The 24,565-nt window shown below is 30.6% G+C and overlaps 3 protein-coding genes across 3 annotated transcripts; 2 read left to right on the forward strand and 1 right to left on the reverse strand.

The window, feature by feature from the left end:
- Nucleotides 1-867: 867 nt before the first annotated feature.
- LOC108330994 (putative pentatricopeptide repeat-containing protein At1g68930) lies at nt 868-4,055 on the reverse strand. Its single transcript, XM_017565596.2, has one exon. The coding sequence runs from the start codon at nt 4,006-4,008 to the stop codon at nt 1,765-1,767; it is 2,244 nt and encodes a 747-aa protein (XP_017421085.1). The 5' UTR covers nt 4,009-4,055; the 3' UTR covers nt 868-1,764.
- A 12,902-nt stretch (nt 4,056-16,957) lies between these two features.
- Nucleotides 16,958-18,879, forward strand: LOC108331378 (2-alkenal reductase (NADP(+)-dependent)). Its single transcript, XM_017566024.2, has 5 exons — nt 16,958-17,353; nt 17,614-17,791; nt 17,992-18,158; nt 18,231-18,313; nt 18,382-18,879. The coding sequence occupies exons 1-5, from the start codon at nt 17,120-17,122 to the stop codon at nt 18,758-18,760; spliced, it is 1,041 nt and encodes a 346-aa protein (XP_017421513.1). The 5' UTR covers nt 16,958-17,119; the 3' UTR covers nt 18,761-18,879.
- Nucleotides 18,880-22,887: 4,008 nt separating this feature from the next.
- LOC108330189 (pentatricopeptide repeat-containing protein At5g66520) lies at nt 22,888-24,453 on the forward strand. The gene has a single exon (XM_017564694.1). It carries the CDS (start codon nt 22,888-22,890, stop codon nt 24,451-24,453), a length of 1,566 nt encoding a protein of 521 aa, XP_017420183.1.
- Nucleotides 24,454-24,565: the final 112 nt, after the last annotated feature.

Raw genomic sequence — 24,565 nt, forward strand, 5'->3', positions numbered from 1 at the left:
CAACATTATTCATTGATCAAGCTAACCTAGAATTAATGAATAAAAACTAAAAATTAGATTAACAATAGGCTAACAGCGGAAAAACACAACTAGCAATAAAAATAAAAATTTAGCTATGAACATGAATATATAAACAAAGTTAGCAATTTAACTTGTAATGGAATGCAAAGTTTGTAACAAATTTCTGAATTAATTAAACAAAGTTCAATTCAATATTTCATAATTTTTATGGACTTTGACATTGTTTTAGATGCCAAATGACAAAAGTCATATATGAAGTACTTAACGCATGAAACACACAAAAAAATGATAAAGAATTGAATTTCCTCAAATCATGAAAAATTTATGAGAAACTTGAGCCAATGACTCCAATTATAAGTTCAGAGAAAAGTAGAAACAATGTAGAGTGAGAATTTAAAAATAAGAACATATAAGAGATGGAAAATTGAACTTCAAAATTACAATAAATGGGCAAAAATATGATAATATAATTTGAACTAAAATCAAAGACATAATAGAAAAATGAAAAAATAAGAACAAAACAATAATTTAAAGGAAAAAAATGAATAGAAGACTTAGGAGATGCAAAAAGTGATGAACCTCTTTGAGAAGCCTTACTCTTCCAAGATAAGCATAATAGAATGAATCATCCATTTGACTCTTATAACCAACAACATCAACTAAAACAAGAGACATAACATAAAATTTAGCTTTCAATTTGCAGTGACTGAATGCCTTCATCCACTAGGTAAAAATGAGAGAATAATTCATTATGATTAAGAGTGTATTGAATTGAATTACTGACAGAAGAAAAAGATAAATTAATGATTCATAACGTAAATAATGACAATAACATAAAACAAACACTTGACTCTATCAAAGTCTCTCTCAGTTCATTCATGATGAACAATTGTGAGTAATACAGACGTCAGATTTCACATCATTTTTACAAACTAGTCTAGAATCTAAAATTTTAAATACTCTGAAAGCTGAAGTAAGAAATAGGTATCCACTCCTTTAAGAGGCTAAAGATTCAACAGAAATTTGATCCGAAAAGCTTAGGAAATGATATGATAGCATTGTAAGTTTCTAGGATTGGGCAGGTTGAAGGACTTGTGCAGTATGCATGAGGTCATAGTGTAATGTGTATAGTTTGTGGAATCCAAATGAATGAATGGAGCGGATGAAAAAAATCCGATTCAGCGTATGAGAAAATCTCTTTATTCAGTATTACCCGCTCCGAAGAAACATTTCCATTACCTGCTCCTCCACTAACTGTATTTGTTACACATAGCTTCTAACCTTGTTGCCACCATTATAACCAAATAAAAGGAGCTGTCTCGGTTCGGGTGTACAGATAAAAAATCCTGTTTAAATTGACAAAACTGTCCCACAAATACTGCCCACATAACACTGATTTACAGGGTTAGTGAAAATTTTCAACAGCTATGATGGAAGACGTGCCTATGTCAAAATACGTCAAAACGTTGTAAAAAATTAATCAGCCTATAAGAATGTCTCCTCTCTCAAATTAAGACAAAAGATGATGATAGCAAGTCAGGAACAGTCACCATATTCTGTAATTTTGTTCAAGTCCATATAAAATTACAGTATACTCAATACACAACTGCATTGCACACACGGTAATGATACTCACCTTTTGAAGAAAGAGGTATCATAGGTATCTTCATACTGAAGAATCCTGTAATTAGTAGTCACTTTTGACAGTACTTTATATTTCAGAGAATATAACAACTGGGCCTGTCACCAAAAGTCTCCGCATGAACACGTTCCATCTTTAAACAAGTGGAATCGGGCAGCATCTCTAACAAGAATTTCCCTCTGAGTGATCTTAGATATATACTTAGTTGCATTGTGGCAATCCGCACAAACCCTTAAATTTTTAACTACTCGTATGGGCAAACCAGGAGGAATAAATATTAATCCAAAAGCAATTGCAAGCTTTTCACTATGGTGATTAAGCATCTTTATTTTCTCTGAATCCTCAACATCATGCAAAACAGAATTCATATCAGGCACATATCCCTCTTGTACCATTTTATAGTTCAATTTTTCAAGCTCAGAATATATCTGATCAGAAAAAGGGTTTGACCGATCATCAGCCGAAAAAATGTGTACTTGGTTTTTATATTTAATCCAGCTACATCCTGGTTCTTTTCTCAGACCCTTATCTCTCATTCCCTTTCTTAATATGGAAACTTCTTCCCATTTTCCTTTAGCAGCATAGATGCTCGAAAGTAAGATGTAACTAGCAGTGTTTTGCGGTTCTAACTTTATTAGAGATTCAGCTGCCCACTTACCAATTTCCATGTTTCTATAGAATCTACATGCACTTAACAGGGATGCCCAACCAATTGCGTCAGGGCTGAAAGGCATCTTATTTATAAAATTCCTTGCCTCTTCTAACCTCCCAGCTCGACTGAAGAGGTCAATCATGCATGTGTAATGATCGTGTATTGGTATAATCCTATGTTCTTTAATCATTGACTCAAATATCTGATTTCCTTTCTCTACTAGTCCTGCTCTGCTGCAAGCTGAAAGAACCCCAATAAAAGTAACTTTGTCGGGTTTGAAACCATGGGCTAACATGCTTTCAAACAACCTTATCGTTTCATTGGCTTTACCAAATTGCGAGTATCCAGAAACAAGTGCCGTCCATGAGACTTCGTCCAGGAAGATCATTTCGCTAAAAAGTCTATGAGAGTCTTCAATGCTTCCACATTTACCATATAATGTAACTAGAGCATTGGAAACAGTGATAAAAGAAATTAAGCCAGAAACCAAAGCTTTGCCATGAAACTGAGCGCCCTCTTCTAGGCTGGCAAGGTTTGCACATGAGCTAATTACACTCCCAAGGGTGAAATCATCTGGTTCAATCCCATATTTTTGCATATCACAAAATATTTTAACAGCTTCTTCACAATAACCATTCTGCCCATAACCCACCAGCATGGCAGTCCAAGATACAACATTCTTGCAAGTCATCTTCCTAAAAACTGATTCTGCTGATTTTATACTCTTACACTTACAATACATGTCAACTAGAGCGCTACCAACAAATAAATTATCCTGGTAATCCGTCCTAATTATGTAAGCATGAACTTGCTTGCCTTCTTGTAAAGCCGCAACACCACCACAAGCAGTTAACACGCTCCCAAAAGTGTACTGATCCATCTCAAGATTTTCTAATCTCATCTCTCTCAATAAATCAATAGCTTCTATTTCAAAGCCATTCTGAGTAAATCCCGCAATCATTGCTGTCCAGGAAATAGAATCCTTTTCCCGCATTTCATAAAACAACTGCCTTGAATCCTCAATTCTACCGCATCGCATAAGCCCTGCAATCAGTGTATTATACATAACCACATTCTTCTGGGGCATCTCATAAAAAACCCGTCTTGCACAAAATATAAGCCCCGTTTTGGAGTACATATCCACCAAAGGACTCCCAACAAAAACATACGACTGGAAACCAAATTTCACCACATGCCCATGAATCTGCCTACCCAAACGAACATTATCCTGATTGGAGGCAAGTATGAGCATAGTGGATAACGCAATCCGTGTCAAATTAAATGGCCCATCATATAACATCATATCATAAGCCTTCACCGATTGAACAAGGAAACCACGACCAGCATAGCCGGAAATAAGGGAATTCCACGATACCATATCTCGCGTTGGCATTGCATCAAACACGCGTTTCATCTCAGGAAGACGACCCAGTTTTGAATAGGAGGAGAGAAGTGTGTTCCAAGAGTATAGATTCCGTAGAGGCATTTGATCGAACACCCTGCGGGCATAAATGATGCTTCCATTCTTAGCATAGGCATTGACTAAGTTGTTTAGCAGAAAGATTTCTGGATTTCGTAAGGCCTTGATTATGTTGCAATGAACCTTCTTTGTGTCACCGCAATGTTTGAGCAACTCGCAATAGTGATTAGAAAGACGCATGGAACTAAATTGTTTTGAGACATGCAAAGACATTTACTTGGTCTTGCTTAGTCTCCTTTCGCTTCAACATTAAAACTAAACCCAACTGAGAAATAAAAGTGAATGAAAGATGCCATAGTCTTTGCATATTAAAAATTACTTTTTTTTAATTTCAATTAAGTCTTATATCATTTTTCGAAATTTTATTTTTCATATTTTCTTCCTTTGTTTTGCACTATGGTTTAATGCTAATGTTTTAAGATTTAACGTTAAATCTTAGTTTTAAGATTCAATGTTAAGTTTGAATTATTTCTTTATATTGTTGTTATTTTTTTTAAACAAATAAACAATATAGATAAATGATATAATATTGTTGTTTTACGCATTGATTTTTTTTTTATTCAATAAAAGTGACATTTTTTATAAATGACCTTAAAATTGTATGTAACAAAAAAATGGCATATGAATTTGATCATGTAATAATTAAATTAATTTATTAATTATTACACAGGACAATCATTATTTACTAAATATAAGACATTACCAGGAAAATATTATAATATTTTAAATAAAATATTTTATCTAAATGAAATTATATCAATTTACACATATTATTAATGTGTATAAAAGTTTTAGAATCTATTTTAATTTTTTTTATATTTAAAAACATACATTTAGAAATATCATTTCTTTTCCTATTTATTGAAAGCTTGAAAATATAACGCAAATCCTTATCTAACCATTGTGAGTGTTTGTTCTTGTAGATTTAATGGTTGCATTAGATGTTTTCATATGCAACATATAATGCAAGTTTCTACTTGAAGAAACATTTGAGATTTAACATAAGTTATCAAATCATGATTAAATATCTTTTGACACTTTCATAGAAGTTGTTGGAGTAAAATAATTTCACACACTATTTAAGAGATTTCCTGATGTTGTTATTTCTTACGAAATCCTCTTGGTGATCAAACGATATCGAATGATGTTGCTTTATGAAATTTTCAATTTTTCTCTCGCGTATATTGTTTTGAAACATACAATTTACTCTTAACTTATGAAATTTCCAATTTATCTTTGGCCTGTATGATTTAAATTGAATAATGTTATATTTTTTCTACTCTTAAAATTTGGAGAAATATTTATTTCTTAATATTACGTAAATAACTTCTAAATTTATTTTAACCACTAGTTATTAATATTTTCTTCAAATTCATATAGAAGTGATATATATTCCGAAATCGAATAAATTTCATACAAATTTTATTTAAATTCAATTATGGGTTTGTAGAATAATAATTACAAAGTACTTTTTTTCATTAATTATTCTAATATTGTTAATATTCACAAAGTTTCATTACAATCATTTTTTTTCTACTTGTATGATTTTTCCTTTTAAGTTTTTTAACTCCTTTTTAGTTCAACTAACATTGTTACTTGTGTCTCATTTTTTAAGTGGTTCGGTGATTATCATTATTTATTTGTCACATTTCTCATATTATTTTAAAAGAATTTTACTTAGTTTCATAATAAACATTAATTATTCTTATAAAGACAAGTTCTTATAATACCTTGAAAATACTTTTTATATGGTAAGATTTTTCTTTTCAGTTGTTAGACTTATGTCATTTTGTTAAACCAAAACAATCTTTCAAAATGAAGGAGATGATGTAATGATAACATAACACTTAAGTTATATGATTTATCATAAGTTTAAATATCATATTTAATTATGTCATATAGACTACAGTTTTAAGAAAAACATAACCTATAAAAATACTATGACATTTTTGTAAATCTTGGAAGGATAAAGGTTATGGTTTAGATGAAATCATAGTCCGTTGATAAAGACCCATTTTGCAGTTTAGAGAATATGATGTTATGGTGATTAAGAAAGTATAAGGAAGATTTGCACTAAACATTAAGATAACAGTGTTATCTAGATGTGAAGATGCACTTCCAAGGCTCAAGAGAAGAGAAGAATTTCAATTAAAGAGAATCACAAACAAAATAACACAAGTTGCATAGGTGCACATAAATATGATGAACAAGCAACCAAAATGAAGTAAAAGATGGAAGACATGAAAGGGGACGGGGAAGCTCAAGGTTGAACGCCACTTAAGAAGACATTAAGGCTCACCAACCCAAGATAAGTGGGGATGCCGCCACTTGAGTGATGATCTTAAGATAAGGCTTAAGGAAGACACTCACAAAGGATAGCTCTCTCGCAAATGGTCAAATATAGTAATTTTACTCAAAATATTCAACTCCTTTCAAGAGTCCCTTAAATAGGTGAGGGTGAAGGGTATCTTAGCAAAAATACAAAGTTTATATGTGTTCATACAAAAAGACAAACTAAGCTTCTAAAAACTACGTCTAAAGGATGTGTATTGAAAAGGAGAGAACCATACCTTAATCTCCAAGCCTCTCCTAGGTGGCCTTTGATCTTCTAGAATGAAGGTCAATTCCAAGCTTCTCCTCTCTCCAAATACATGCTTAGCATGAGTAGTTCCAAGATTAAGGCTTTCATCCATTCCAAGTAGTGTTATTCTCCTCCAATTTAGCATACGTTTAACCTATAAAACAAACAAGAAAAAAATTCAACATGTCAACTTAAATCAAGTTAACTGTGGTTAATAAGTCAACCAAAGTCAAGTAAGCAAAAGTCAACATAAAGAAATGGAAAATAAAGGCAAAGAAGTAAAGTTAGATGTCTCGCTTCTAGTCATGATGAGTCATGGACTCATCATCCTCCCCTTCTTAGAGAGAATTCAACCTTGGATTCTTAAACCCTACATCAGAAGGAGAAAGATCACCCACGTTAAAAGTGTTACTCATGTTATAGTTAGGGGGTAAATATAACTTATAAGCAGTATTGTTTATTTTGCTAACTACTTGGAAAGGGTCATCCTTCTAAGGTGGAGCTTGGACTTCCTTTAAGTAAGGAACCTCTCCTTTCTCAAGTGGAGCCAAACCCAATCATCCTCTTTAAAGTTATTTCTTTCCTACCTTTATTAACAAACCTTTGGTATTGTTGTACCTTCCTTTCTATGTTATCATTGACTTGAGCATGCAAGTCTTGAATCTTCTTAGTACATTGTTTTCCATCTTGGTAAGTCAATGCCTCATGAGTGGGAAGAGGAAGGAGATCTAGAGGTGTTACGGGATTGAACCCATAGACAACCTCAAAGGGAGAGTGGGAAGTAGTGGAATGCACCACCCTATTGTATGCAAACTCTATATGAGGAAGAAGATCTTCCCACTCCCTTGGATTTTGGACTATCATGCACCTAAACATTTGACCCAAAGTCCTATTAACCATCTTGGTTTGGCTATCGGTTTGGTGGTGACAAGTGGTAGAAAAGAGAAGTTTAGTTCCAAGCTTTCCTCACAATGTCCACCAAAAATGGCTTAAGAACTTTGTATTCTAGTTATAAGGATGCCATGAAGTCACACTACTTCCTTAAAAAAGAGATTTGCAATCAATCTTACATCTTCCACTTTGTGGTGTGGGATAATATGGGTCATCTTTAAAAACCTATCCACAATCACAAAGATAGAATCCTTACCTTTCTTTGTCCTTGGAAGCCCTAATATGAAATCCATAGAGATGTCTATCCAAGACAAAGAAGGAATGGGAAAGCGAGTATAAAGACTATTGGCTTAGGCCTTAGACCTGGCCTTTTTGCATGATATGCAATTCTCACAGTGTCTCTCTCTACACGTTTCTTGCCAACACCTAATTTCGTACAAATAAATAAATTTGTTTTCAAAAAATAAAATATATGTTTGTAATTAATGGTAGGTAAAAGAAAAGATAAAAAAAAGTAAAATAAATTTTCTTTATATTTTCAAATTTTAATTTTAACACAAAAAGAATAAAAAAATAAAATAAAATAATAACAAAAATAATAATAAAATATTTTTTTTAAAGAGAGAGAAGGGATAACTCGGTTTGATTTTAATTATCACTTCCCTTTCATGGGCAAACGATTCAATGATTTTATACATATTCTTATTCCACTCTTAACTTTTTATACCAATTATAAGACATATCACGAGAAAGTATTTTGAAATATTTAGTTTTAAAGAAAAATATTATTTTAATAGTTAAAAGTAATATTTATGATAATTAGAATCAATATCTTGATATTATACTATGATTGTTCAATAAGAAAAATATTATTCTAATAACAATATATATGATAATGATTAGGAACAATTGTGAGAAGCGGCTGCAGCGGAATGGTTAGCGTGGAATAACAAACCAAGAGGGTTTTTAATACTAACTTGTGCCTTTTAATTTCTACTCAAATAAACTTACTTAGCAATTAATAAAGACAAATAAAGCAAGAGTAAGGTTGAGAGAAATTTGCACAGATGATTTTATCCTGGTTCGGATCTTACCAATCCTACGTCCAGTCGTTTATCTCAAACAAGATAAACCTTTTCACTAACACAAAACAATTACAAATTACAATCACAAAGAAACAATTTGTAAGAGTTTAGAAAACACCTCTCTTGATACCACAAGAGATGAAACTACACCTCCTTTGAGTCTTCACAAAGGATGAACACCTCCTCCGAATACTTCACGAAGGATGATTCTCTTCCGAACACCTCCTTAGACACACCAAGGATGAACCGGCTATTTCCTCTGTCACCGTAGCAGCACTTCACCAGCTCTACAGACACGAGTTTCACAAGCCGAACAAGAACACACAAGTCTCAAGAATTTCGGAGTATTTGAGCACAAGGGAAGAGTTTCTGTGTCTCTAGTTTTTCTTGAAATGAAGCCTTCCATTATACTTATAGGCTTCCATTCACTAAAAGACAAACTTAACGGCTAGTTTCTCCAACGGCCATAAACGGCTAGTTTCTCCAACGGCCATAAACGGCTAGTTTGTCCAACGGACATAAACGGCTAGTTTTTTCAATGGTCATAAACGGCTAGTTTCTCCAACGTCCGTGTTAAGTGCGATACTCTTACCGTTAACCGTCACTATTCACGTGAATAGTGTTACTATTCATGTGAATAGTACTATAGTGTTTTGTTGCAATGATTTACTATAGTAATTTTACAAAACACTTTTCTTTTCCTTATCTAAGTCCTATACATATTTCTAAGAGTATTACAAAAGCTTTCCATCACAATACAAATCTTCAAATCATTTTGATTCTTGATTGGTCTTGACTTGATTTGGACATCATCAAAATTTCATATGCATCATTTTGCTAACAACAATATCCTTATAAACTTTTTGGTAACCAAAATCTTTATCACTAAAATTAGAAACTAATTTAGAAATTAATTATATTTTTTATTAAATATATTTAATTTAGAGTTAGAATTTTGTTAAAGTTAGAACAAAAAATTTAAAAGTGGTGAGTAATAATATTTGTTTAAAATTTTAAGAGGTTAATAAGTAAAGAGTAACACCATAAAATCATTACTTTACGTGATTTTTAATCTCTTCATACTATAAATAATTGTGTTAATTAGTCTTTATTCTTAAAACTTTTATTCTAATTTTAAACTAATTGTATCTTTAAACAAAAAGTATTTTAAAAAATTGAATTTTAATAAAAATATTAATAAAATATTTAAACAAAAAATAAATCTAATTTTAATTTAAAAAGAGATAAAATTATTTTATTTAAAAAAGATATGGATAAAATTAAACAAATAGCGAAGATATTAAATTAAATATAAAATGATATATGTCAGTAACTCTAACACGTATTACGATATAATTTGACATGAGAATTTTTCTGATGTTAACTAGTAATTCACATTGTTTTGAATTTAAAGTAAAATGATAATAAGTTTTCGTAAAATTATTATCTCAACTAAAGTTATTAAAATTGTCCCTAAAATTACTTATCAAGCTTTCCAATTAAAGGAATTAGTTTTTAAATTGATCTTTAATTAATTTAATGACCAATTTAAAAACTAATTATTTTATTAATCAAAATCTTAATAGATAAGAAATTTAAAAACTAATTATAATTTTTATTAAATATTTTTAATTTATAGTTAGAATTCTTTATAAAATTAGAATAAAAATTTTAAAACTGGTAAGTAATATCATTTATTTAAAATTTTAAGAGGTTAAAAAGTGAAAAATAACACCATAAAATTATTATTTTTAATTTCTTAAAATTATAAATGTTAGTTCTTAATTTTACAATTTTCATTCTAATTTTAAACCAATAATAACTTCAAAATAAAATATTTATTAAAAATATAAATTTTAATAAAAATATTAATAAAAAATTTATATAAAAGTTAAATTTAATTTTAATTTAAAAAGCGATAAAACTATTTTATTTTAAAAAAATATGAATAAATTTGAATAAAAATAACGAATATAAATATTAAATTAAATATAAAACATTCATTATGATACATGTTAATAACATGTTAACTAGTAATTCACATTGTTTTGAATTTAAAGTAAAATGATAATAAGTTTTCGTAAAAGATAAATAGTCAACATAGATATGCTGAATATAAGAAGAATTAATATGATTATATTTATACCATACATTGTAATTTCAAAAAGTAATTTCATAAAATTATTTTTAAATGATAACATTAAAGCTCATCTAATATTAGCTAGATTTGTTGATTGATTCAATAATAATTGTTATAACTAAATTTCATAATAGAAAATGTTTTTATGTATAATTTTCTTTATTATATTTTTAAAATATAAAAGAATTAATTCATAATATACATTCATTTTCAAATTGATAAATAATAACATAATTAATTTAAAAACGTGACATACATATTTTGTGCTGGACATTGTTATACTGTTACCATATAATATATATATTCAGCTTTTAAAGTTAATTTTTAGATTTAAAAATGTAATCTAAAAATGTTAATGTTTTCATAAAACATAGATATTGATTTGAAATGAGTTTTAAAATAATTTATATGGTTTTTTAATAATTGCAATAATTTATATAGAGAATATATTTTAACCGAATCGTATCCAAAGATATTACTTTGTTAAAATTTATTAGAAAAAAGGATTAATTTTGTTTTTATAGATATATTTTCCCATTTAATGCAACTTTTTCAATTGGATACATTCTCGAAATCATCACAATGAGTTTGTGTTCTGATAACTTGTTTGAAATATTATCTAGGTTACCTGCAAAAGACATATACAGATTGATGTGTACATGCATGATATTCTCAAAGTTTCCAAAAGAATCTTATTTTGCATTGAAACAAGCTAAACATGCCCTCTTGAGGGATGACACTTGTTTTCTCATCCAACCAGAAATTCCTATTGAAGCAACTATGATATTGGAATAGGAAATTTATCTCTACCTATACATATGTGTAACACTTGTAATATTATTAGGTCGTTTTGTAACTTGAGATGCACTTTCTCCATATTCCACTTGTTCATGATTCATACTTCAAAGTTTACAAATTAGTTCAACAAATATGTTATTGAAGACCATCCAGTAAACATTCTAACATTTTATTCCAACTAAATTCGTCAACTAAAAGAATATAAGAAGAATTAATCTTAAAAAGGGTATAACATGAATCAGAATCACAACAAACAAAATGGAGAAAATATTAACAGACTTACCGCCAGTTTGTTTAAAAAAATCATCAAAAATTTATTCCAAATAAATATATCTTAATTGTGATTTTTTTTGCTCTGTTTTCAATTTATCATGAAAGTTTTCAGATTTCGAAAATAAAAGTTGTGTTTTTACTTCATTTATAAGAGTCAATATAATATGAAGGACGAAAAATACTAAAATAAATTTTCAGAAGTTAAATTTAAAATCTAAAAATATTTTAAGAATGAAAAGTAATTTTTTATATTAAAGACCAAATACAAATTCTTTTAAATTCTACAAATACTAATTTTATTTTATTAGCAGCGAAATCTATATTTTGTCAAATTTTCACGTAATTATCTAATTCGAACACTATACTAGTTATATAAAAGTAAATTTCATATGATTATATTGAATTAGTCCCACGAATTAAATTTATGCTTAATAGTTTTTATTAAAATAAATTAGTAGAAATACATGTACTTGTAATAAATTAGAAGTTAATTACATTTTTAATAAATAAATCTTAATTGCAATGTTTGGAAAAAACAAAAAAGTGATGAAAAATAGAAAACGATATTTTTTTTGAAAATCTAGAAGAAACAACCGGTTATGCCGATTGCCATGTGATTGAAAAAAAATTCTACCCCAAATCGATAGATAATACTATTAAATCGATAACTCGAACAAATGTTATGATTGTTTAAAGATCTATCACAATTGACTTCTTTTCAAATAATTTTTATAATTCACATAGACTCAATATAAGGGCTCCTAAGTTTTTCCCCTAAAATAGGGATTCTAAGGAGTGGTAAAAAAATTTCAACCAAAAAAAATATTCATAATTATCAAATCCAAAATTAACAAAGTTAATAGTCAATACACTACTATTCATTATAACATCGTTAACTTGTGATAGCTTTTGTACTTCATAGTGCAGTTTTGGATATATAAAATGTCAAATCTGAGCTTTTTGCTTTTCTAAGTATTGTAAAGTTATAAAAATAAATCACTCTTTATTAAAAAAATAAAGGAGTTAATTGATGTTGAAGAATGATAAAAAAGGACATTGATTAATGATAAAATTCAATCAATGTTTTTTTTTCGATACTATTTAACATCTCTTTATATCACGTCCTTATTTTTTGAATGTTAAAGACTGAAAAACACCAACATCAAAAACTCTTTTTGTACTAGTGATTCATTTCTTAACCTCATCTTCAATTCCTCTTGTAATATATAAGCAGTATAAATTAGCTAATGTATCTCTATCATTTAGTAAATTTCAAGACAAATATAACTACCTCATCCATAACAAGCATAGAACAATCTTTCAGAATGCAAAACACCCTTCCAACTAGCAGATGAACTGGTTGATATAAACGCATAATATCATATTTCCACTTGTTGTAACCATAACTTGAATTTTCAAATGTTTTCTATGTTCTTTATATACTTGGGATGTTTGTAAAGCCAGCTCTGGTATTAGCACTATATTAGAAAAATATTTTTATACTGATTAAAAATTGATTTTTATATTGATTCTGGAATCGAAGATATAAAAATGAGTGAAGCCTAAAATCAATGCTCATTCAAAAATATAATAGACATTAAATAACTACAAATAAAAAATAAATTAATCATGTGCATCAACAACGCAGCTAAAGATATACTATTTTCAAACTTTGGCAGCCACATGTTCAACAATCAATATAATACAAAGAAAAATTACAGAATATGCAAAAGACTAGTATACATAATTTATACATTCATAAAATATTTCTTATCCAGTAAAAAAAGTTTTCTTAAAGAAATGTTTAAAACTTATAGTTAAAATTAAGAGAAATTACTCCAAAAATATATTCTCAAAGAATTAGGGGCTGGCTGTTTAAGCTTTGAAAAATACTCTCTCTGGCTTTGGAAACACTTAGTTTTATATTTTTACAAAACGATTATAATTTTTTTATAAAACATGTCTTCATAAAAAAACACTTAAAAAAGTTCAAAGAAATGAGCAATTATTATGTTTCTGGACTATGGACAAAATGCTGAAAGAAGGTAAGGAAATTAAAATATCAAATCTTGTTTAAGTGAATACTTGGGAAATAATGTTACTAACCTTATTGGATCTTCCCTGTCAATAATTATTAGTAAAAAAAGATTATGACAATTTATTATAATAGGTGAAATTTACTTGTCATAATAAATTAATTAATGACATTTTTATAATAAATAGCAGTTAATTTTCTCTCATAAATTTTAGTAAAAGAACACTATTTAGTGAGCCAACAAGCAGCCAGCTACAAGAAAGGCGAAAAAACTGAGAACAATAAACATAATAAATTCAACTATACTTATGAGAATTCTATTAAAATCCTTAAAATACACAAGTAGAGGTCGAACCTTGAATAACATTATATATTATCCTGATGGTGGATGATACACCATGCATGAACGAATTACAGTTTTCATTGAGCAATTAGGAAAAGTTTAGTTATTTGATAAGCTATTTAAGATCTAGCTTATAAGTACTATATCATCAAGAATTATCATGCTTTTGGCTAATATTGTAAAACATAATGTAAATAAGCTAACAAAAACTGAGATCAAACTTTCTCTACAAATAAAACAACATAAATTGTAAGCACTGGTTGTCCTGATTTTGGAATTTTTGGTTAGGTTGAAAATTTTCAAATATGAATTTTTGCAATGTAAGCTGGGTTCTCAGTGTTGAGACAAAAATGATAGATCTCGTAATTATTATTTTTTTGTATGGAGGTGGAAATATAACAAAGAAAATAAATGTTGATGACAATAAAGAAGAACAATATAGTGAATGGAAGAAAAGACTCAAAATAATGGAAAAAAATAATAATGGAGAAACTAAAAACTCATTCTTTGTTTATTTTTATTTTTGAACCGAAACATAATATTTAAAATAATTGGTTTCAAATCTCTTACTTACACTAATAATTATATATATATATATATATATATATATATATATATATATATATATATATATATATATATATATATATATATATATATATATATATATATATATATATATATATATATATATATATATATATATATATATATATATATATATATATTATAGCCTACGGTTTTTAACTGTAACTTATAACTCATTCTCTGGTTCATTAATCGTAGTTTAGCATAAAAAATAATCATAACCCTATCTCATTATATGAGACAATAAATATGTAATTAATGAAATGTATAGACATTGAGATCTTCACATATTTACTACTTTTATGTTTTTTGTATGTGCACATGACAACCTAGTTGATAATTTCAATGACCTAAGTACTTGTCTATGTATATGGATGAGGTGTGAATGTGTATGAGACCGAGATTATCTAGAATTTTAGAATTTTAATAGCATTTTAGGAATAGAAAGAATCTGGAATGCTTAAAGATTTGATGTTGGCATATGATTCCAATTTTGTCTATAAGCAAGCCGCCTCCTTTGTTTGTTTATTGCAGGCCAGATTCCTACCTAACAATTTAGTTCATTGTTAGTTTTGGATTTTACTTCAATTAATTAGAAAGCGTAGTTCAGCAAGTTGATGGGATAGTTAACGACTTGATATTCTCTCCAGTTATAAACGAATATTTTTAAAATCAATGAATTTATATTTAATGTCCATTATCCAGCTAAATATCAATGAATAAATTCCTTATACATAAATTACTTTTATGTATAGCTTTCAAATTTTTAAATTTATTTTATAATTATTTAAATTTATATTACTTTTTAAGTTTATTTTAATGGAAGTATTTCAAATTTAAATTTAACTATAAATCTTAGATTTGAATTATATATATTCTATAATTTTTTAGATTTTGAAAATTTAAGATTAAAAGTGAGTTTAAATTAGAAAGTTATGAAATGATAGGTTAGATAAATTAATTTAAGGTATGCAATGATAGGTTGGGTTGCATTCAAGTAAGACAAAATTAGGTTGAGTTGGATATAACTATTGTAAATTAGAGAACAATTTAGTTCAAATAATGGAAGATTGAATTGAGTCAGATTTTGGACAAGACATACCAAAATTAAATTAGATTATGGAAATTTCTTGCGTCAGACTTAAGTTAGGTGGGCCTAGGTTGAACCTAACCTCAGGTAAGTCAAACCTAAGCCAAAATGGATTAGAGCAAACCTAGATAAATTTTGGTTAGACTGGGTCCAAGTTAATTTAGGTAAGTCAAACCATGTCAAGTTGGATCAGGCTAGCCCAACTCAAACTAAGTCATGTCAAGTCCAAGTTAGACTAACTTAACTCAAACCCATGTTAAGTTGAATCAAGGTCACCCCACATCAAATCGAGTTGAGCTGAGCCCAATTCAAGCCAAGTGGATGGAGCGTAGGTTGATTCAAGTCCATATTAGACCAAGTCGATTATGGTTCGCGTCAAGTTGAGTCAGCCCAAACCTAGTTAACTCATTTAGGTCCACTTAAGACACAATTGGCATGGCCTCATATCATATTAAATTGACCTATGCCAAATTTAGATAGAGTCAACTTAGGTCATGTTAGGATGAATATGGTTAAGAACAAGTTAGACCAAGTCAATGAGGCTGAAGTAAAGCTGAAATAGGCTTGATCCAAGTTAGGCTAGGTTAAGAAACACAATATGAGTTTGTCTTGGTTTAAGTGAGCCTCAATCCACACTAAGATGAGTCAAGTAACGATCTAGGTAATTCAACCCATGTTCACATTAAGCTAAGTTGGCCTTAGCCTGGATCAAAATGAGTAAGCTAGGTTTACATCAAGTTGAGGTGAACTCGTAGTAGCTCAAATCAGGCTAAGACCTAGTTAAGCAATTCAATGAGGCCTAAGGATAAGCCAAAACGAGTTAGACTTAAGTCAAGCTTAGTTGGACAAGATCAATGTCGAGTCAAGTCAACTTAAGTCTAAGTAAGTTTGAGTTAATTCTGGTTCACATTAAGTTGATTTGTCTAGGTCCAAGATTGAATCAATCTAAGTCCATGTCAAGTTAATTTGAGCAAACTCACATTCATCTGAAATAGGTGAGACCTAAGTTGGGACATGTTGGGGGGACCAAGGTTGGATTGTGTTAGGCAAAACCTAAATTAGGTCTAGTTCAATTGGGTTCAAATTTAGCCAAGTCAAGTTAGAATGGTTACTTGTCATGTTGAGTTAGGATGAAGTTCACATTGGGTGGTCAAGTTGGGTTATGCAACATTGGATCAGCCTGAATTAAGCACAAGTCAAGCTAAAAAAACTAGACTTAGATAGGATAGATTGAGTCATACCTATAAATTAGACTCATTCACAACAACATTGTTGAAACTGAATTCAATGAGTTGAATATAGTCAAACTCATTTTAGGCTCAATGATAGGTTGTACCATACATAACTAAATCCAAACTTAATTAATAAAAGAAAAAAAAAAATCCAAAGTCTGTTATAAAGAGACGTTTGCCTGTGTTGTTGCCATGCCTCGTCGATCTGTAAAGTTGGTCTAAAGAGTATACAAAAAAATACAGCAACAATAGAAAAAAGGCTGAAAAAATGGAAGTGAAGAATAAATACATAGTGATAAAGCATCACTTTGAAGATGCACCCAAAGAAGCCAACTTTGAGCTTAAAACTGGGACAATAGCTCTGTCCGTTGCACCAGGTTCTGATGATATCATAGTCAAGAATCTCTACATTTCTATCGACCCGTACCAGATTAACCGCATGAAACTTTCTAGTTCCTCCCAGGGTACTTCAAGCTTTGCAGCACCCATAAATCCAGGCGAGGTAATCGTTAATTATTTTGGTAACTCAATAATTTTGATACAGTCTGTGATTGGATTGGGTTTATAAAATTCATTTTAAAGTTATATATGCCATAAACATTTACCTAAAATATTGTTAATTAAGGTTGTAATTCTTCAAAATTCAACACCAAACCAAATACCAGACACAGTAGAAGTAGATAATTTTAATGTTTATTTATGACTGATCCTATTGCTTCATGAGAATTTGTTTTTGTGTGGTTCTGTTTTGACACATTCCAGGCCATTGATGGTGCTGTTATTGGAAAAGTTGTGGCTTCTGGGAATGCTAAGTTTCAGAAAGATGATTTGGTGCTTGGAGTATTCACATGGGCACAGTATAGTTTGGTGAAAGAAGGGAGTATCTTGAGAAAATTAGAGTCCTCTGAATTTCCACTATCATACTATCTTGGAGTTCTGGGTAATATATAATGATTTGCTCCATATCATTTGTCACTTATTTACATTTAGAGATTTTACACAATTAAAAATAAAACAAATTTATAATATATAATTATAAATAAATATTGTAAGATTAACTATTTTATATCACAGTAGTATCCTATTGGTATGACTGAGCTTTGAAAATTGAAGTTTTATGTATTCCATTCTCTGGTGCAGGATTCAACGGACTGTCAGCTTATGCTGGGTTTTTTGAATTGTGTAAACCCCTAAAGGGTGAAAAGGTTTTTGTCTCTGCAGCTGGTGGAGCAGTTGGAAATTTAGTAGGCCAATATGCAAAGCTTTTAGGTTGCTATGTTGTTGGTTGTGCAGGTACCCAGAAAAAGGTAAAGTAACTGAAGTTTATGCTTACTTGATTTCAAGCTTAAAAGCCTAATCCATAATGGATTATGTCATAGGTGGAATTGCTTAAAAAAGAGCTAGGTTTTGACGAAGCATTCAACTACAAAGAAGAAAAAGATCTAAACTATGCTCTTAAAAGGTAAGTGATTCAAGATAAACTTTTTGAGGAGGACTGTGTTTGATGTAGGTTTATATTTTATATTATAGGTATTTTCCTGATGGAATTGACGTATATTTTGACAATGTTGGGGGTGAGACGCTGGAAGCAGCTGTGGCTAATATGAGGATATTTGGAAGAGTGGCTGTTTGTGGGGTAATATCTGAGTATAATAGTGCTGGAAGAAAAGCTTCACCAAACATGTTGGACATTGTGTACAAGAGAATCAGCATCAGAGGATTTTTGGCTGCTGATTTTCTGAATGTTTTTGAAGAATTTTTTTCAAAAACTTTGGATTACCTTCGTACAGGAGAGTTAAAGACAATTGAAGACATTTCATCAGGCGTGGAGAGCATCCCTTCTGCTTTTGTTGGACTCTTCAAAGGGGATAACATTGGAAAGAAAGTTATAAGTTTAGCAGAAGACTGATACAGGAATGAAGTTGAGGTTGAGCAAGAGATTAGAGAAAATGCTACTCATTAATCACCAGTACGATGAATTTGATATTTAAGAATAAGATTGTTGTCGGAAAAAGGTTTTGAATTTTATTAAGCTGGTTTTAAGTTTTTGTGTTAAGTAAATAGTAGACTATGCAAGAACGGTTCCATCTTAAATGGAGACCTGAATTTTCAGGTCTTTCAAGGAAAGTAAAATATAAATTCTTACAACGCATTTGTCGTAGACATTGAAGTTAAAGATTGTCTGAAAAATTAGAAAATGTTTCGTAAGAGACCAGTAGATTACTGAATTCAAATTATTTTTTATGATTTTAAATTTGAAATAGAAATATTTACAACATTTTTATGTGTCTTAATAGTTACATATTATTCAAGAGTTGAGATTAATAATCATTTAAATATATTTTTTTCTTTCTTAATTCTTCAAGAATTCTTTTGAGAATAAAATCAAGTAACAATGTTGTAACCTAAAAGTGTGATTGTTTATGCGGAATGCTCTGCTAGATAGAATGCCCCACAAACGATGAAATGGTTCTCACGTGTGGTTGAAGTAATTAGATAAGGTTTCCATGAAAAGGTAGTCGGTTGTTTTCTGCAATTTAATGCCTTATCATGGACCACATGTATTGCCTATTATAGTGAAGTGAAGGGTGGCAAATGATTTGATTTGCCATTTTTGGTATTAAAAACAAAGATGATCACATTTGTAAAAATGGAAATAGTTGAAAGAAGATTATTGTTTCGCTTTGTAGAAATGGAAACAGTTAACAATTTTTTAAAATCTGTTTCTTTAACTCGTAAGGGTTAGTGTTTGTCTATCACTTTATCACTTTACTCTTGTTATTGTTATCTAAAATTATTTGCACAAGATATTTCGATGTTAAAGTTAGTATTCGATAATTACAGTAATTAATATGCGACGAATGCAAAATCACCTACATTTTTATTACAAACTTGTATTTATAGTTTTTGGAGTGGACTTTTAATTAACTAGAATCTAATTTCGACCTAATTGTTAGTAATTTTGTTTTGCTAGAGGCTAACGATAATTGAAGTTGATCTCTAGTCGAAGTGATCATTCGGCTAATAACAAAATGATTGCGAGATCACTCACATGAATATGATCGTACCACCATACAATACAGGTTCTAAACATATACTATTAATCCATATTTAAATCTAATTGACTAGAGAATCTAATCATAAAACAAGTTTTTTAAGTATTACATACCAATTTTTTCTAAAAATACAAAAAATTGATTTAGATACAAAAATTTTCAATAATAAATGTGAAAAAGAATTTCTTACCAAATTTCTTTATATACAGTTGACATATTAAACCATAAATTTTTACAAAGAATAAATTCGTTCTTCCTGCGGTCACTCATCTAAGTGTGTGTAGCTCCTTCGTTCATGCCAGTCACACCCATACAAAGAAACACAATTAACCATTTCCGACTACGTCAAAGCTTAGCCTTCACTTCACGCCTCTTTCGCATTGGTCTACCCCTGTAACCACATCCACTCGACCTTGTTGGAGGTTCCTTGACTTCTGGAGCTTGCATTCCTTTCGCTGGGTCACAAAGTTGTCATAAATTTTCGTTTGTTTTGATCGATTGTTTTCATGTTCTCCTTCATAGACGTGTTCTCCTTTCTTACTCAACGACAACAACACTTTATTCTGACAGACCCACCTTCAAGAAGGTTAGTTTTCGTTTTCAAAAACTTGTTTGTCGTCTTTTTGAACTTGTTTGTTGTTCATACTACACTACACGTTATACATTTAAACTTGAGGGCAAAACTTAGAGTATATTTCAAATGACTTGAAAATTTGTTGAAAACACCAAAATACCATGAGAAGCTCCCACAAAAAAGTTTAGATCAAAATTCAAAGTCTAATTATGTGAAATATTTTTTCAAAGTTTGGAAAAAACAAAAATAAAAATTGACGAGTGAAAAAAATTTTCTATCCCAAATCCATATACAATAATAGCAAATCGGTCAATCGAAACAAATGTTATGGTTGTTTAAAGATTTATCGCAGTTCACTCTCTAAATAATTTTTATACTTCACAAAGAACCAAAGTAAAGTAAGGGCTATTTTTTCCTGAACTAGGGGTTCTAAGGAGTGGTAAAAACAATTCAATCAAAACCAATAACCATAACTATCAAAACCAAAAATCACAAGTTAATACTATTATTGTCATAGCGTTTGTGTTTTTGCTTATAGTTCATAGTTCATGTTGTATAAAATACAAAAATTTAATTGTTTTTCTAATTTCAGGTCTTATAGAGTTGTAAAAGTGGATCACAATTAATTAAAAAAACAAAAGAGTTTATTAACCTTTAACAAAATTCAACCTTAATTGACATGTGACATAAAGTAATATCTGAAGTTAGGTCGGATATTACTCTATGGCCAATGTCAATTAATTTCGACTCTTTTAAATGTCAATTAATGTTAACATTATTTTTTATGGTGTAAATATTTCTATATAGTGATGAAATCAAATTTTAACATTATTTTTTACCAAATTGATTACGAAAGTTGTATTATAAAAGACAGATTATGACTTATCAACATTAATTTCGTCTTAGAATAAATTAGATCATAACATACTTTAATTGTCGTTTATCAAGTATTATTTACCGAGAATTACATGTAGGGAGTTATGTGTTGTTTATCAAAATTGCTTGTCATCTATCATCTATCATCTATCATCTATCATCTATCATCTATCATCTATCATCTATCATCTATCGAGAACTATACATTGAAATCATTATAACTCCATAATTTTATCTTCTAAGAAATTTGAGAAATAGTCATACAAAGTGCTCACAACTTTTTTTAAAGGCCGTGAAATCCACACAACTTAGTTCATGACTAGTAAATGTTTTATGACTTGTCTATTTATTAAAATTGTGGACAAATGTGCATCAATCATGTAAAAAAAAATTGATATTCAAGATATTTGTAGGACTTCCAAATAGACAAAACACTTTTGCTTTCTGAACGAGAGTCTAAAACTAAAAAAAATTGTTCTTTATTAGCCTAATTGCAACTTAATATGGATCTCACAATTAATGGATGAATCCAATTGCATTCTATAATTGACTAACAGATTTTGTGTAATGGCTAATCTTGTTGATTCAAGCTTGTGTGTGCAGGAATAAGTTCTATTTTTTCTGTGGGATTCGGAGAGCAATGTTCTTTAGGAGCTTGGGGCTTTTTTCATGTAAAATCACAGTAAGTTCCTACCATCAATAACAATAAAAATTGTGAATCTTTGAATTAGGTTTGTGACTTATGTCTTAAAGCTAAGCAAACTAGGAAAAAAATTCTTTTAAGTGATCATAGAGCAAGCACAACATTTGAATTGTTTCATTATAATTTTTGGGAAATGTATAGAACTCCTTCATGAGAAATAGTTGATTTATGAGGTTGTTTGGATTTGTTTGCTTGTTGATAAAAGGGAAGTCCCATGAACAAATGCAATAAACAAATCAACATATTTAGAAGTGATAGTGAGACATAATTTTGTTGCATGAAGAGTTACTTTTCTTATCATGGAATTATTTGTCAAATATCCTGAAAGGAAACACTACAACAAAATGAAAGGGTTGAAAGCAACATATTTTAAATGTGGTTTTGCGTTTTTAAGTTGATCTTCCTATTAATTTTTGGGAGGAATTCTTTTAAATTATTAAATTCTTATTAAACTTTTTAATATTTCTATTTATTTGTTGAAAGTTATATATATATATATATATATATATAGAGAGAGAGAGAGAGAGAGAGAGATTTTAGACACCACTTGTCAAAAAGGAATGTTTATGACGTGTGAATTCTTAACCATTTATATCAATTGTAATTATTGTTACACTTGTTTAAAAAAAAGTATTAAAAATATGTTATTTTAAAAAAAAAGTTATTCATAAATATTGTAATAAATTTAATTTAAACAAAGAATGATGTATTCGATTAATAAATTATGAAGAAATAAAAATTGTTGAAAATAACAAACAGCAAATGCATTTAGTGTTTAATTATGCAGAGAGCGTTGAAGAAGAAATGCCCTTCCAATTGATGTTCATATGACCGTTAAGAAGGGGTTTCTCACAACCGTGGCGCAAAAATGCAACACTCTAATCAAACTGAAGCAGCTACACGCTCACATTCTCCGATGCCGCTACAACCACGCGCCGTATGCCCTCGCGCCGCTTCTCTCCGCCGCAGCCACCTCCAGCGACGCGTCGTTTTTCCTCTACGCTCGCTCCATCTTCCGCCACCTCACCCACCGTAACACCTTCATGTACAACACCATGATTAGAGGCTACCTCCAAGCGCGTTTACCCCTCCTAGCTGTGTCCTGCTACTTGTCCATGCTCCAAAACGGCGTTGCCGTTAACAACTACACATTCCCACCTTTGGTCAAAGCTTGCATTGCGCTTCTTCCTTCTTCGAACGTCGTTGGCCGTTTGGTGCACGGCCACGTCGTTATGTTCGGGTTCCGCGACGACCCTTACGTCGTGAGTGCGTTTATCGAGTTCTACTCTGTTTCTCGTGAGGTGGAACATGCACGGGTATTGTTTGATAAAACGACAAAGAAAGATGTGGTGTTGGGGACAGCGATGGTTGACGGTTATGGTAAAATGGGGAATGTGGAAAAGGCTAGAGAAGTGTTTGAGAAAATGCCTAACAGAAACGCTGTATCGTGGAGTGCCATGATTGCAGCGTATTCTCGAGTTAGTGACTTCAAGGAAGTGCTGGCTTTGTTTGCAGAGATGCAAAAAGAGGGTACAAAGCCGAATGATTCCGTCCTTGTCTCGGTCCTCACTGCGTGTGCTCATCTTGGTGCATTCGCACAGGGACTGTGGGTGCATTCCTATGCCAAGAGATTCCAACTTGAATCCAATCCAATTTTGGCAACGGCTTTGGTGGACATGTATTCGAAATGTGGATGCGTAGAATCTGCTTTATCTGTTTTTCAGAGTATTGCTGATAAGGATGCCGGTGCGTGGAATGCTATGATTTGTGGTGTTGCCTTGAATGGTGATGCAGAGAAATCGCTCGAGTTGTTTTATCAAATGGCTGCTTCTGGGACTAAGCCGAATGAGACTACATTTGTGGCTGTCCTCACTGGTTGCACTCATGCAAAGATGGTTCAGCAAGGCCTTTGGTTGTTTGAAGAAATGAGTAGCTCTTATGGAGTTGTCCCAAAGAGGGAGCACTGTGCTTGTGTTGTTGACCTTCTGTCAAGAGCTGGCATGGTAGAGGAGGCTGAGAAATTTATTGAGGAGAATATGGGTGGACTTGCAGCCAGTGATGCTAACGTGTGGGGTGCTCTTCTAAATGCATGTAGAATTCATAAAAATATTCGTGTTGGGAATAGGGTATGGAAAAAATTGCTTGATATGGGGATCTCTGACTGTGGCACTCATGTTCTTACTTACAATATATATAGAGAAGCTGGGAGGGACGCAGACGCGAAACAAGTTAGGAGTAGGATTGAAGAAATAGGGATGAGAAAGAAGCCCGGATGCAGCATAATAGAGGTGGATAATGAAGTTGAAGAGTTTCTTGCAGGTGATCATTCTCATCCACAAGCGCAGGAAATGTGCAGATTACTGGATTCCATCCTCAAGATGGGGATTTTATAGCACTTCTGATGGGTGTGAGCTATTGTTTACTGATGAGTTGTTTTCTTACATGCTTTAGGTTAATTATAGTTATTTGCAAGAATCTATGGACATGAAAAGAAAATTAAATATA

Source organism: Vigna angularis, chromosome 4, assembly GCF_016808095.1.
Source record: "Vigna angularis cultivar LongXiaoDou No.4 chromosome 4, ASM1680809v1, whole genome shotgun sequence".
In the NCBI taxonomy this organism is placed as follows: domain Eukaryota; kingdom Viridiplantae; phylum Streptophyta; class Magnoliopsida; order Fabales; family Fabaceae; genus Vigna; species Vigna angularis.